This window comes from Gymnoscopelus microlampas (genome assembly GCF_963454915.1).
Source record: "Gymnoscopelus microlampas genome assembly, chromosome: 15".
Taxonomy (NCBI): domain Eukaryota; kingdom Metazoa; phylum Chordata; class Actinopteri; order Myctophiformes; family Myctophidae; genus Gymnoscopelus; species Gymnoscopelus microlampas.
Window position 1 is genome coordinate 17,340,243 of NC_139952.1, and position 16,504 is coordinate 17,356,746.

Here is a 16,504-nt window from a genome sequence, read left to right on the forward strand (position 1 = left end):
TTTTAAATAGCAGTTGGATGAATGTTGGGTGGAAAGACGACCGTTAGGTTAGGGTGGAGTCTGAGGGGGTCTAGGGTGGAGACACAATATGAATAGTGAAGTTAAGATTGTCCGTATAGTATGTTTACTGTACTGTTTATTTAATGTGTTAAAAAACACAAACTCACTCTAATGAATTACTCAAATATGACTGTTCTAATGTTGTGCTCTGAGTTGGTGAGTGACTTAAGTGCCTTGTTCAGGGCATATATGCATTGGCAATTTGATTTACAGTCAGAAACTTGTTTCTCCACCCCTTAGATCACCATTTCCGTCATGCAACTGGATCAGAACGACATGTTTTTGCTTGTGTATACTGTGTGCCAAACAGCCTTTCCAGTAGAATGCATACAGATAACTCCCCCTGTCTGTGGCTTCGGTTTTAATACTTCAAAGAAATGATCTTCGAACTTGATATTTACAGCTTGTCCTACTCCAATGTGTCACTTTGATATGTGTGGGTCACAAGTTCGTGATAAGGGACTGGGAACTAATTGATAACGAGGAATATAATTATGTGTGTGTGCGTGTGCGTGTTTTCCAGGTCAGTTGTGGGTGTCGTTAAGCGGGGGGAAGGTGATGGTGTATGATGCTTCCAGCTGGTCGCTGACACACACCTGTCTACAAGTTGGGAGAGCAAGAGTGGTAAGAACATTAGAGACATGAATACACACGGCTATGATGAACGTTATAACCTGATTTACATTAAGCATAAGAATGCGCATTCTTCTCACTGAAAATAACTGCTTTCCTAATGGAAATATGCAACACATTTTGGCATTTCTTTTGGTATGAATTTGGCTCAACAGTTTCACTGGACTGCATGGTTTCCTCTACCACTGATGTGTGAGTGTAATGCATATTGTAAAGCACTTTGGATAAAGGCACTATACAAATGCACCATTTACCATTTATAAATGCACCATTTATCACTGGTAAGTAAACACAAAGTGAGGACAGCAGTCATACAGTGTCACATAATTCACTGACGGCACACAGGGACAAACATAAAATGATGTTATATACTCGAATGGTATACAGTGTCGCACAAAAGTAGCATAAATAGCGGATCTACAAACCTGTAGATCTGCTATGTTTTGCTATTTTTTTTATTTGTGAAAGTGGTCAAGTGTGGGTATTATAAATAAATAATAAATACAATAAATAAATAAATAATACCCAATGAAAAGTATCAACAGGAGCTTGTGACTAATAATAACTACATTGGATCCATTGGAACACAGGTTATTTTTTCTGTGTGTGGTAGGTGTGTGTCTATTTTATATGTATGTGTGAGCCACCAGGGAGCCCCATTGGCCATATATTTTTTTAAACTACACAATGTGGTTTGAATGGGGGTATATGGGTCACTATCTAATACTGTATGAGTCATTTCACCCAGCATATAAAGAACCAGCATGGAAACAATCAGTGCAGATCAAAGAGAATCAAAGCCAACAGAGGCAGCGTTGGCAGCGTTACTGTGGGAGGTTTCTGTGGGACAGGGGAGCTTCCAAGTTATTTAACCCATTAAGACCGGGGAAAGCACCTTTTTTAGATTTATTTGGCTATTTATTTATTTTTTATTGTGAACATTTGTGCAAATCTTTGAATATATATATATGTTTTTTAAAGCGAACATTTTTAACTCAAATCTTTGCTCCTGGGGATTCTACCAAATGTCTTCTAAATCCTTTTTTGAAAACCCTTATGTTGCTCTAATCAGTGGTTCTCAAACTTTTTTCATGTCAAGGACCCCCAAAATGATGTATTTGACCGCCAAAATATTTTATTCCAGGGACCCCCCAGAGGCAGAGATTTTAGTTACAAATGTTAGCTTTAAGAATATATATATTCAAAGATTTGCACAAATTGTCAAGATTTTTCAAAAATAGCAGATCTACAAGCTCATAGCGTGGCACTCGGTGCCGCGCTATGAGCTTGTAGATCTGCTATTTTTGAATAGCCAAAGAAATGTTAAAATGACACACAGATGCGTTCCCGGTCTTGGGTTAAGTTGAAGGCTATGGGTAAATGAAGTTAAGGTCGGCTGTAATGGACTGAAGAACTTCAGGGTACTGTGCTAATTCATCTGCCTCTGCTCTCAAAACGTTACTCACAGTCACATGCAATAGGTTAACTTATCTGTATGTGTGTGTGAACAGGGGGTGAAAACAATAATTTATCACAGCTTGAATACCAGGTCATGCACAGCGTAGATCTGGGCCATGCAGCAGTATTTCTATAATCTACAGCAGGGGTCTTCAACAGGGGGTCCTCAGAGTTACTACAGGGGGTCCGCCAAGTCTTTGTGTGATAGGATTTCGTTTTTTTACATTAACTTGAACCCTAGAATTCCTTTTCTGAGGGGAACATTAGCCAAAAATAGCCGATCTACAAGCTCTCAATGCCTCGCAACGCGAGGCGTTGAGAGCTTGTAGATCGGCTATTTTTGGCAAAGAGGCTATAGGTGTAGAGGGAAAAAATAGCAGACTAAGTAAAAAAAAACTTTACTCTGAAACACAATTTTATACAATATAGAGGGGGTCTCTGCTTCAGCTCTCTCTCAGCCAGGGGGTCCTTGGCTTGAAAACGTTGAAGACCCCTGATCTACAGTACTGTGAAAGTTCAGGGGAAAAAGCTGCAATCAGTTTTTTGGAGTGCTAGTTATTGTGGCAAACACTGTATTTGGGTTTGTGTGGGTATATCTGTGGGTGTCTGACTGTCTGTGCATATGTGGACTTTTCAAAGTGCCGGCAAGCATGTCCAGAAAGTCTACTCTTTACTGAACATCTGGTATAAAAAAAGGCCACATTCATTTTTAATACGAAAAGTAGTTGCATTTAACAATGTAGCCCAACAACATTTTACAGCATTATATTTTGGGCTGAGAACTATTTGCATGTGAAAGAGTAATATAAAAATGTAATATAGCCCAACGGCTTGAAATTGTGCAATTGGTGTGCCACATGTGTGTAATGGCGCATGATTGCATCATTCGTTTTTTAGAACATGTTTTCTTCAGAATAACAAGCAATGAAAGTGTGCTGCGCAAAAATAGGCACTTCAGAATATTACATCATAACCGACTCAGCTCAGCTGGCCGGCAGTAAATCAAAATATAGGCTGCTCACAGGACATGGCGTCAGGGGTGAGATACAAGAAAGATTTGCACTATGTGTCACTTACTCACACAGGTACAAGTAGAGACATTTCATTTTTATGAGACAGGACTATAATTGATGAGAGAGAGAGAGAGAGAGCACTGTTTTGTTTTTTACCAATAAGGATGTCTGGAGGGAATGTCGTTGGCCAAAGAATTGGCCAACACCGGTATTTACTGGCCTAACATGACCTTTGATCCACATGTGTGGATACTTGTGCATGTATTACTGTTTGATACATATCATTTCTGACCTGTTGTTCCTCCAATATCATCGTTGCTCATTTGGCTTTAAAAAGATGATTGGTAGCACTTTATAATAACTACACGCATACTATCGCTCGTATCTTTGTTTTATTGCGTTGTCTAAAACTTCCTCATTCATATCTAACCATGTGGGAAATGATGGTGTGTATTGTTTTATTGCACTGTACTATTGGAACACACAAAGTTTGTTTGTTTGGTTTACCCCAGAACATCAAAGCTTGTTAATTCCTTTATAATATTAGGGACACACATTATTTAACATCACCATTATCACATAAGTGTAGCAGATTTAGCAACAAATCTGCCGTCTGTGAGTTTAAGAAACACTATGAACTGTAATTAATGTACAGTGTGCAATTTAATGCATATTTATTGTGATGGAAATTGACATATTTTAATACTTTTAGCCCATTATTATATACATGAATTTGATTGGATGTTTGCATAAGCAATTAAAAGCTCTGTCCTGCCACCTAGTGGAGAGGTTGGCTATAGCAGTGGCTCTCAACCTTTTCAGGCCATGACCCCCCAAAATAATCATATTTGAACTGGGGACCCCCCACCCTGATAAGCACTTGGGATGTAGGAGTTGAGGCATTACATTTTGTTTGACTCGTTCCACAGGAAAATATTGTGAAAATAGCAGATCTACAAGCTCGTGAGCTTGTAGATCTCTATATTCAAAGGAAAGATATTTTTCTTTTCTTTCTTTTCCTTCTTTCTTTCTTTCTTTCCTGTGGGTCCCGGCCCACAGGTTGAGAACCACTGAGCTATAGCATAGAGAGCACTTTGTAGAAATACACTATTGTTTTTGTATGACTTTTAATCTCTCGCTCTCTCACACACACACACACACACACACACACACACACACACACACACACACACACACACACACACACACACACACACACTAGAACTGTATGCTGTGTGTGGATAAGGACCAGGTGTGGATGGGCTCTGAAGACTCTGTGATCTACATCATCAGCATGGTCTCCATGGTGTGTAACCGGCAGCTTACTGAACACAGGGCTGAGGTCACTGGACTGACTCTGTGCATTGACAAATACAGGTAACACACACACACACACACACACACACACACACACACACACACACACACGTAGTGAAACCACAATGCCACTCGTGAGCTTGTACATGTAGATCTGCTATATTCAGTGATTTGGTTTAGAGGCAAAAAAGGAAGGGACCAAGAATAGACCCCTGGAGGACTGTAGTCAACGCAGTCTATATAGGGTTTAAGTGGTTCAGATCGCAGAACTAACTTTTGTTATTTCCACAATAGCCACATAGAAATGTACGGAAAGGCAGCCTGCCGGCTGACACGGATTGCAACCAGTAACGCACACAGTGTGAAGAGAGAACGCACTGCATCTCTCACAGATGGAACATACTACTACACTGATATGTAGACTTCTACACTAATCTCAAGTCAATCTGGCACGCTGAGGTCTGAAGAGGGCTTTAAGTTGCTCTGGGTAAAAGTAAGGTCAACGAAATGGTTAATGTAAATGTCGGCCTGGACGGCTGGCGTAGCGGTTCAGACACCTAGGCTGCCTGACAGCGTGTCGCAGGTTCGAATCCCGATCCCGACGACCTTTGCTGCGCGTCACTCCCCATCTCTCTCCCCCCATTTCCTGTCAGTCTAATGTATTCCAACAATAAAGGCAGAAAAAGACACAAACAAATATGTAAACAATAACTGATAAAAATACTAATGTAAACGTCTGACCCTCCAGTCAGAAGGTGGCGTACTCCTGCAGTGCAGAAGGAAGTGTCATGATGTGGGACGTCTCCACGCTGCAGGTCAGTTAGGATAAAGAGCACCTGTTCAGTGTTTGTTTCTAATGTATACTCTCTCCCAGGCGGCTCATTGCTAGCTCGGCTATCTGTCATAAAACAATAACAATGTTTTTTCCCCTAAAGGTGAAGAAGCAATTCCGTCTGTCCTGCGGTCGTCTGTTGTCCCTCCACATCTATAATGGAACCCTGTGGTGCTGTGAGTTACACGCACGCACGCGCGCACACACACAGACACACACACACACACACACACACACACACACACACACACACACACACACACACACACACACACACACACACACAAACTCACAAACATACTCAACACTTAACAGATGAACACACATACACCATGAGATATGTTTTGTAGTATCACACAATATCAGTATTGCACGTGTTCACGCACACACATTCTTACTCCCCCCCCCCCCCCCCCCCCTCTCTCTCTCTCTCCCAGGTTCCAGAGACAGTATAATGGAGGTATGGAGAAATGGTTCATTAAAACATCGACTGAGTCTTCCAGAGCAACAGAAAGCATCTGATGCAACTTTTAGCTCTATGTTGCTGCTACCTGAGGTAGAACACACACACACACACACACACACACACACACACACACACACACACACACACACACACACACACACACACACACACACACACACACACACACACATTCAGCTCTATGCTGCAATTTACTGTTTGTTTCTAGCTAGACATGCCTCAGTCTGTGTCTCTGTGATGTGTGTGTGTGTGTGTGTGTGTGTGTGTGTGTGTGGCAGAGGGAAGAGCTGTGGAGTGTGTGTGCAGATTCCGGAGAGGTGTGTGTCTGGCATCTGAAGGACAGTACCAAACCCTACCACCGTGTGGTGCTACAGGACTGCGGTGGCTGCCACTGCATGATAAAAGTGAAAAACCAAGTTAGTACACAGTACAACAACACACACACACACACACGACTCACTACAACAACTCGTACAGAGATATAACATGACACATATAGGTCATCAGCTTTTAATGTAGTTACACATGAAGTTAAGACACACACACACACACACACACACACACACACACACACACACACGCACACACACGCACACACGCACAACCACATCTAAAAATAAAGCACAAAACAATAATCTGTGTTGTTTCGTCTCTACAGGTGTGGGTAGGCGGCGTGGGCCGCAGCTCCTCCAAAGGGAAGGTTTACATAGTGGACACGGAGCGCCGGCTGGTCCTGAAAGAGCTTCACGGCCACGGCGACAGAGTCACGGCGCTCTGCTCCGCTGAGGACCGCTACGTGCTCAGCGGAGCCGGCAAGCAGGACGGCAAGATCGCCATCTGGAAGGTGGAGTAGAGAGCCCGCCCGGTTCACGTGCCCCCTCTGCAGCAGCGCTGGGACTTCTTGGGACCGCACTCTTGATGTCGAGGGGGCTTGTGGTCAGCATTGACAGATTCTGCGAGAGAAATGAGCAGCCAGGTCTATGAAAACAAGGGTGTGTGTGGGGGGTAGATGGAATCAGACTTTCTGGAATGAGGTGATTCGCTCCTGTGAACATTTGGAGAGTGTCAGCGTTGTGCGATAGGACGTCGGTGGGAAGTCTGGGAACGATTGTAAGCGGACCGGTCCGTATTGACATGTTGATTGAGGACTATTTGTCGTAGGGCGGTACTGTGGACTGTCTGCACTGTAGATGTACTGTGCATGAGAACTACAAAGTGAAGGTAGAATGAACTTATGCAGAACCTGAAAACGGCAAGTAACAAAGTCAATTTCAAACTGTCACCTTATTTTCTATTCTTACACTGTAAAATCTAGTGTTAGTTTAACTCTTGAGTGTATAAATGGGTAAATTAACACTGATGATTTTACTTTGTATTATTGGGGGCGAGTTAGTATATTTACCTAATATAACTTATTTTATTGAATAGCACAGTCGATAGCCAAAAATGTTATAGGAAAGAGTCGTACTTTAACTGGTATTTATGTTGTACCGCACTCTACACAGTAAAATCCTGAGTGTTCATTTAACATCTTAGTGAAATGAACACTCAGATGTTTGCTGTGTGCAATTATTTTGTATGATATAGTTCTTAGTATTAATATTAGACATGTAGTAGTAATGTACACTTTTGGTTATTTCTGGAGTTATAACTCTACATATAAGGAACACTAAATGGTCAGTGTTAATATAGACATATAGGCAATATAAAACATTTTGGGTCTCATGGTCTTTAAAAGGCTAAATTGGAAATATGACATACACTCACTTTCAACATCTTGTATATTGCTACATTTATAAACTGCACATAATTGTTAATACTCTGTATATAATCTCTAAATAGCCTCCTACTGGGAGGTAAACTATACAATTATACAGTATGTATAACCCATGCATTCTGTACTGTAAACTATTCATTGCATTTTATTTTTAGGTTTTGATAAATATTTGTCATAATGTTAAGTATGTTTTTACCGACTCAAAAATAAATAAGAATCTGTATATTGTGTCAGTGAACAAAGTGAACCGCTTCCCAAACATCACCACAGGAGGGCACTGTTTGCCAAGGAGAGCAGTTATTGTACAGTGGTCATGATGGTGAAACAAAGGCATGTGTGCACACACCACACAGCAATGGACACACACAACAAGATCAGCAGTGGTGGAGAGTAACGAAGTACATTTACTGTAGTACGGTACTTAAGTAAAAATAAATAGTATCTGAATTTTACTTGATTATTTGTTCTTTTGGAGCATGGATGCACTTAGCAAAGTTTATGGTAATGTGTGCAGTTAACCTCAGATTTTGTATTAGAATCAAAAATAAAAAAACAATGGATTCCCAAATTGGCCTGAGGGTGACGTTAGAGGAAAGGCTATATAGGGCCACCAAAATCACTGGGTTCTTCCTGTGGTTCATCCTTGCTGAGCGCATTATGTTTTATGGCAATGCAGATAGCTGCAAGATATGTTTGGGATTGGCAGCAAAATGATTAATCTACTGATAGTCCTGCCACTTAACTCTATCTCAACACTTAACTGACAACAAGGTGTTCATATAAAACCATAAACATTCTACATGATATCCTTAGTCAAGATGATTGGGACAGTGAGGTCGGACAGTGCCTTTTTAACAAGGGAGAATGCAATCATTCACCATTATATGCTCATACTAAAAACCCTCTTGAAAAGACATTCGTCATCACAGTGTGTACATAAGTACATCTTTGGCTCTTTTTAGGATTCTTCTACCATACTGTTTGTATTTTTGAAAGCTTATTTTCTGCCCAAACAATTCATGTGTGACAGCTGTGGCTGTCTGAATATTTGTTGGTAGCTACTGTAGCATGAGTCCAAAAGAGTGCCCATTCTCTCTGGGACAGATGGGGCAATTAGTCCCCTTGGGCTGTTGGGGAGTGGGGACAGGCTATTGTTTGTAGTCCCTACCTTGAAATAAACAACATTCAAACAAAAAAGGACAAAGGCTTTTCCTAATTGAATAAGACCCTTTCAGACCCACCGCTGAAGTCACTGAATGAATGTTTTCAAGTGGTAGGCAGTCAAAAATGTTAGGACACGAGCATAACCCCTATTCTTTGATCATTACGAGTGAGATATTCTCCCTTCAGTAACCCCTGTGCTGCATTGGGGATTTCTATATCAGGAGGCCTTAAAAACAGTTTTCTACCAACAGCAGATTATATTATTATCATATCTGATGAATGCATTTACCCTCCATGCCTGATTAGGCTAGTTATCAGCCAGACAGCTAGCTAACAAAATTAATGTACATGTCATTATTAGCACAGCTGACAGTCACCGTATTACAGTACTTTAATAGTAATAAAGTAGTTGTCTGTCTAGTGGTGTTGGTCAGTAATAGCAGTGCTGTCTAGCTAGAGATCTTTTAAGAATGCCAAATTCCATTGAAAACATAATTTTACTTTCTCTCAGAGAAATGCATGACATTGTGACATTGAAATATAAGGTGATCAAATTGACACTGCAATTTCTTCAACTGAGTTTTTTCTTTCTTCTTTAGCCCAGAACAAGTTGTCCCAACCGACCGTACCGCTGTCAACTGTCCCAAGGAGGTGGAATTGGGAAGTAGGCTCTTACAAACTTGATACATTATTAGCAGACACCTGACCTGCACAGTATGTGTTCTTTTTCATTATGTTCAAGTAGTTTGTGAGAAATGGAAGCTTACTCACACACTACATGTCGATATAAAAGTGAATTTTCTCTCCCCTATAGCCTATGCGATGTCTTTATATTCAATTTTACGTTTACAGATTCAGCTATGGGGGTTTTTCGGACTGACCTGGTGGTTAGAGCGACTGTCTCGAGACCGTAAGGTCCTAATGCCTGATTTAGGCCTAGACTAGTTGTGAGCCTGCCAGTGTGTACTTGAAAATAGCAAATATACAAACTCACAATGGGACGCGTTGTGAGTAGATTGGCTATTTTCAGTGTGTGACATGGCACCCAAGCATAAGGCCCAAGCATTGCTGAGCAAGACAGCGATTATTTAACTGCTCACTTGTTAAGTCACTTGGGGGATAACTGCATCAGTAACATACCTCAAACATCAATAGTGGTAGCTTTCCAAGCCAAATAATTCATGGACCCTGTCCACAACAAAATTAAATTGAATGTTGCCTTCTCCTCATTTCACACTGCTGATTGACACACGGCACCTGACACCTTCAACCCCTGACTGCAACCCTTTACCACAAGGACCTTGACACAGACCCCCATGCCCCACACAGTAAAATCCTCAGTATTCATTTAACTCTGAGAGTGTACAAATTGACCCATAGGTAACGTTATGTGCTACATCATGTCATGATCAAACAGCGTGTGTCTGTCTCTAGCTAAGAGGTCTATGTAGGGAGCTTTCAGAAGCACTCTATTTGTGTGTGTGTGTGTGTGTGTGTGTGTGTGTGTGTGTGTGTGTGTGTGTGTGTGTGTGTGTGTGTGTGTGTGTGTGTGTGTGTGTGTGTGTGTGTGTGTGTGTGTGTGTGTGTGTGTGTGTGTGTGTGTGTGTGTGTGTGGGTCTATGTGCGTGCACTGGGCATTGTTTTGTTGTTACATAAGGCCATAAGTAGCCGTTAATCTGTGACCATGCAAGTCTGCTCTTGCCTCAGCCTCCAATTGGAAGTTGAGCTGATTTCTGTCCTGTCACAGTTCTTAATCAGGTTCCCATTAATCCAAAAAGCATTATACTTCCAGCTGCTTCTACATTCAGAAAATAATAATAATTGTGCTGTGCTCAGGGGAGGTTCTTGGAATTTTTGGGCTCATGACAACAGTCAACATCACACAGTATTTTTTTTTCAACAAAACAAAATCCAAACTATTCTATGTTTGAGGGAGCCCTGTCAACCAAAGCAAGGCACATTTATTTGTATAGCACATTTCAACAACAAGGAAAGTGCTTTTCACAAAACATTAAGAGCATTAAATACAAAGTGAATCAAATGCCTCAATAAAAGGCAGCAGCAAACAAAGTCTTCAGCTTTGATTTAAAAGAACTAAGAGTTTCGACAGACCTGCAGTTTTCTGGGAGTTTGTTCCAGATGTGTGGTACATAAAACCCCCTACGGTTTTGACTTTCCTGAGCGGTCTGGATGGTTCATAATGTAGCAGAAAATCAGACATGTATTTTGGCCCTAAACCATTCAGAGCTTCATTAACTAACAGTGGTATTTTGAAATCAATTATTTGACAGACATGGAGCCAGTATATCTCAGATCAGATCTCAGAACTGGAGTGATGATCCACTCTCTTAGTCTTAGTGAGGACTCGAGCAGCAGCGTTCTGAATCAGCTGCAGCTGTTTGGGCGACCTGTAAAGAGACCTTACAGTGGTCAAAGATAAATGAACTAGTGAAAAGGGTAAAGGAATGCATTGTTGTCATGCTATGTTACATTAATATTACAGTGCATGTGTTCTATACAGTACAGTGGGGGCACTAGGAGGCCTGCATCCCGCTTTTATTCTGCATTGCAATAGTAAGTTAGAAATGCAGTACAGAAATACATTTACAGAATAAATGTATGTATGATCTCTACACTGAATATGTGTACTGTGTCTGCCCATCCTAAACAGACAGAGACGTTTCCTAAAACATCAATGCTTGGTGAATATCCATCATTTGGGATTTGGAACTGATCCTGTATCAGTGCTACAGTAGTGATTTTCAAGTGAGAAATGTGATGCATGTCACTGGACGTTACATAAGGCATGACCCTGCATTACTGCAACTGTAACCACCTGGATTTGAACCCGAGAAATTAATCATCTATAGGATGGAGAGGAATCCCCCTTGGCCAAACACTGGAAGGCTCCAAATGAGTTGACAGTGACAGCTACTACCTTATGTGGACTATGTGGTCGACACGCGCTGACACTCTGCACATTAATCCTCCTACAACATGCTGATTTTTATTATTCTCGCACCTTAACTAACGTCCATATAGCATATCATGTACAGTATATATCTGCTGCTATGCTCATGCACCTTATGTCTTACCTCAGTTAGGTACTTGTCTTACCTCAGGTACTTACCGCATAGATAGATATTATGTGTAAATATGTGGATAAATTGTTATTTGAGCTCTCTTTCCCTTCCCCCCCTTCTGCTTCCCTTTCTCTTTTATGGAAATAACAAAAACGATGGAGCTTGCACAAAAATGCAGTTTTACACCATGTGACAATAAAGCTGATTCTGAGTTACCTTGGGGTGCTTGGTGGCTCGGTGGTGCATTGACCAACCATAATAGTGTTTTTGATCTGCAACGACCCCAGTTCAAAACTGACTTCCACTTTGGGTCATATGTCTCCTCTCTCTGGCCTTGGTTTCCTGCATCTCTACTGTCTCCTACCTGAAATAAAGCATAGGAATGCATAGGAAGAAAATCAAACCCCAGACAAAATCAGTTGTAAGCTATTGGAAGTGATAGTTTCTCTACCGAGAATGACATGGCATCTTCAGTCCTGATTCCTGAACTGTTAATAACAGTGGAGTTCCCCTTGTGTTTGCTTCTGAAGCAGTGAATCCATGTATTGTTGATGTATCCATATCTTAATATCAAGAGTCCCTGGCGTCAGCTAAATGCTTGAAATGTAAATAACAGACAGAACATTGACAGATTCACTGTACCGATGTTATACTATTTGTTTTGTTCCACAGACAGAACAAAATCATCCAGGAAGATTAGATTTCCTTCTTTTTTGGAAAATTGCCAATGCTATACATGTTGTGATGTTGATTAATTCAAGAAGTCATTCAAGAAGGACTAGAAATTGTAAAGGAATAGAAAATGGAGATTATAAAGGCTACAGGAAAAGAGTGTGTGCAGTGCGTGTGTGTGTTGCACAGTATGTACAGTATGTGATGCAGTATCTGAGCAACTTGTTTGCCTTGTCAAACACATAAGGTGCCATAAGACTAGACATCCTTCAACATTTTTATGTGCTCAGATCAGTCTCTCTCCCTTTACTCTCTTCCTTCTTCCCCATTCTCTCAATTCAATTCAAAGGAGCTGTATTGGCACGAGAAGACATTTACATTGCCAAAGCAAGTGGCAAGTAAAAACTCTCTCTTTTCACCCTTGCACTCTGTTCCTTCTCCCCCCATTTTCTCAGTCATCCTCTTCTTACCTCCTTTATCTCCATCCCACCCCCTCTCCCTCCCAGTGGTGTTAAGTAACTATATTTACTTTATTGGAGTATTTCCAGTGTTCAGTACTTTTACTACATGACAATTATTTGAAAACTTTAGTTACTGGTTACTTTGTAGATTTTGATTATAAAACATACAGTAACCACTTCATGCAACGCATTGTGAGCTTGTAGATCTGCTATTTTCAAAAGATTTTTACTTTTGAAAACTTGAAAAATGTGAAATGGGGCGTTCTGCATATAGACCCATTAACAGACGACGTCACACTGGCTCCAAATGAAACCCATTCTGTCAGGTCTTGCTAGGGCGCGCCTCACTAGCCAACACACAAGAGGGGGTTGGTTGGGGTGCACTGAAACCAGCACCCTGAGACAACAGGTTGAGAATTGATTGCATGAAACAATCACCTGTGCATCCAGTCTCAATGTTGGTAAACAAATAATTGGTCTATTGAATACTGCCTACTTTTGGTACTATAAGTACATTTTGATACCAATACTTTTGTACTTTTACTCAAGTAAATTTTGAATTCTGGACTTTAACCTGTAACAGCTACCTTGCAGTATTGATACTTTTAATTAAGTAAAACATGTGAGTACTTTTTCCACCACTACTCCCTCAACCCCCCCCCCCTCCTTATTCTTTTTCAAAACAATATATATAATAAAACAATTGAATAGGGCTTACACATTCTATAGCTGCGCTAACCATGTAATGCTCAGCGAGAGTGGGAGGGAGAGACGGGGGGCGGGGTAGGTAGAAGTCAAAATCAGCTGACAGGCTGCAGGATTTGCCTTGGAAAACAACCTTTACATATATGCATGCAGAACGTCAGGCCCCGCCCACTGTCCTTTCCCCCTTTTGAAATACGTAAAGGCCTCTCTTGCGGAGACACCTACGAGCCCCGCCCCTTTTTATGCAAATCCGCCCCGCGTCAGCGGAAGCTCGGCGCTGGTACGTCTCTCCTTCCGACTGTTATTCCTTTTAAAGGCGTACTTAAAAGACTCTGGAGCTTCAGCTGCAAAAGCACCATAGAATCTAATGCACCAAAACAAAGCGATCGGAGCGGAGCCCCCCCCCAAAAAAGACATAGATCATAACGACCAGCGACAAGTGTCTCCGTCCAGGCGGGTTGGAATAACGGCGGCGAGGTGCGTAACACTGCATTTTTATTATAAACGATAACGGCGTGACTTAGAATTGTGTCGATGTACTGACTGTACACAGCATCTCAGGTTGCGGCTGCAGAGAGAGAGAGAGAGAGAGAGAGAGAGAGAGAGAGAGAGAGAGAGAGATGTGACCAGTGGTGGACGTAAAAGTAAAACATTTGTAAAGGGATATTTCACTTTCAAATAAAATAAACATTTTTAAAAAATGCATTAGAATGTCCTTCTAATGCGTGAGGTGGCCGTGTTGAGTAAATCTACTTTTATTAATTATTAATAGTGTAACGTTGTCATAAAGTATGTATTTTGCTCGCATGAGTTTGCAATAATCGCTAATTGCTTTTTCATAGACATGCCAATAAAGCACAATTGAATTGAATTGAATCGAGTGTTTACAGTCTATTTATCTGTGGTGTAAAGTAAGTAAGTACATTGTATAAGTACAATTTGTAGGTATTTTTTACTTTACTGGAGTATTTCCAGTTGTCAGTACTTACTTCTACTCCATTACATCTCAGAGGCAAAAATTGTACTTTTACTCCATTACAATTATTTGAAAACTTAAGTTACTGTAGATTTTGAATATCATTACAAAACATGCATTAACCACTTTAGCCTTATATACTTATATACTATTTGAAAATAGCCGATCTACAAGCTCACAAGGCGTTGCAAGCTTGTAGATCTGCTATTTTGAGATTTATGTACATATTGAACTTGTGAAATGGGACATTCTGCATAATTAGTATTTTTACTTTTGGTGCTTTTAAGTATATTTTAATGCCAATACTTTTGTACTTTTACTCAAGTAGGCCTACATTTTAAATACCAGACTTTTACTTGTAACTGAGTATTTCTAGATGGTGGTAAAAAGTAGGCCTACTTTTTCCACCACTGTTTACAGGCTATTTATAGTAAGGCAATAACAACAAGAGACAGCACATTGCTGCCACCTCCTCTTGTAACGTTATACTGTATGAAGTTGTTTATTTTGTGACCGACCCACTGAAATGCTGCAGACATGTTTTAACATTGACATTATTTGTGAAGCCTACGACGTGCTTACTGTGCTTAGAAGTTGAGAGGGAGAGTGTAAGAAAGAAAGGAGGAGAGACAAGGAAAGAGAGAGGGAGAAAGAAAGGAGGAGAGACAGAAAGAAAAGGAGAGGAAGGAAAGAAAGAAAGAAAGAGAGAGAAAGGAGGAATGACAGAAAGAGAGAGAGAGAGAGACAGAAAGAGAGAGAAAGAAAGGAGGAGAGACATGAAGAGAGAGAGAGAGAGAGAGAGAGAGAGAGAGAGAGAGGGAGAAAGAAAGGAGGAGAGACATAAAGAGAGAGAGAGAGAGAGAGAGAGAGAGAGGGAGGGAGAAAGAAAGGAGGAGAGACATAAAGAGAGAGAGAGAGAGAGGTGGGGGGGTGTTGACCTCTGCCGTCTGTGATCAGGACAGGTTGCATAATTAGGTTGCTCAAGGCTAATGAATTTAAAATCAGAACTTCTAAACTAAGTAATTACATTATGGGTTTTTAAAAAAGTGTCGTCTTTGAGTAAGATAAAGTGCAATGTTAAGGTGTGTGTGGTATCTCCATGCCTGGGGTTTTTAAAGTGTTGTTTTTTTCCCCCCATGCTTTAATGTAGAGATTACATAACATTTTCAGATTTTAACGTATTGTAGGGTTTAATTTCCCTGCTGGTGCTTTGACCCAAGTGTGAGTTATGGGTAAAATAATAGTCATTGTTTTTGATTGACTTGATGGAATAAAATGTAGCCTACAGTCAACTCAAAGTCATTAAATATTGGTGGTATGTAAACCCTCTGCACATTGAGTGACTTATAGTAGTCAACAGCATGTACTGTAGCCTGTAGGCTTATCTGTCAGCCAATCAATGTGTGATGTGGACCCACAAAGGCAACCTGCTTTATTTTTTATTCATTTGTGTTGTGAGGTAATTTTAATAACAATTATCCTGTAATCACATCTGATTAGGCATTTGTATGTAAACTTTAGTGATGTGGCATACTATATGGCAGATACTATTTGGCAATATTGTAAATATGTAATGAAATGTAAATAAAACTGTTATAGCTCCTATTGCATACAGCAGTGGTTCTCATAGTGGGGCCCAGGGACCCTCTGGGTTCCTTGTGGGTGTTCCAAATTGACAGGTCTGTAACTCTGAAAAGTAAGTGTCCATTTGGTGTGATTGATTGAATACTTTATTAACAGTTTGCAAAAAAAGCACATAGGTGCAGTTTCATACAAAAGGATGCTAAAGGGATAAACCCAAGGGAGCCTTACGGCTTGTTTGGGGTCCTGTGTATTCAATTCCTCGAAACCTTTAAAGACAAACAATAA

General features: G+C 40.7%; 2 protein-coding genes across 2 annotated transcripts in view; both read left to right on the top strand.

The window, feature by feature from the left end:
- LOC311062313 (DENN domain-containing protein 3-like) overlaps positions 1 to 8,461 on the top strand; it is a 36,843-nt gene extending 28,382 nt beyond the window's left edge. Inside the window, exons 24-30 of the mRNA XM_084081240.1 lie at positions 584 to 684; positions 4,387 to 4,541; positions 5,230 to 5,296; positions 5,417 to 5,489; positions 5,751 to 5,869; positions 6,076 to 6,213; positions 6,456 to 8,461. Of these exons, the coding sequence (XP_083937366.1) occupies positions 584 to 684; positions 4,387 to 4,541; positions 5,230 to 5,296; positions 5,417 to 5,489; positions 5,751 to 5,869; positions 6,076 to 6,213; positions 6,456 to 6,650 (848 nt within the window). The 3' untranslated portion in view covers positions 6,651 to 8,461. The remainder of the gene's footprint in view (positions 1 to 583; positions 685 to 4,386; positions 4,542 to 5,229; positions 5,297 to 5,416; positions 5,490 to 5,750; positions 5,870 to 6,075; positions 6,214 to 6,455) is intronic.
- A 5,531-nt stretch (positions 8,462 to 13,992) lies between these two features.
- The window catches only part of LOC311061128 (solute carrier family 45 member 4-like), a 55,042-nt gene continuing 52,530 nt past the window's right edge, over positions 13,993 to 16,504 (top strand). The window contains exon 1 of the mRNA XM_084079673.1: positions 13,993 to 14,136. The gene's annotated coding sequence lies outside the window, so the exon portion shown is untranslated. The remainder of the gene's footprint in view (positions 14,137 to 16,504) is intronic.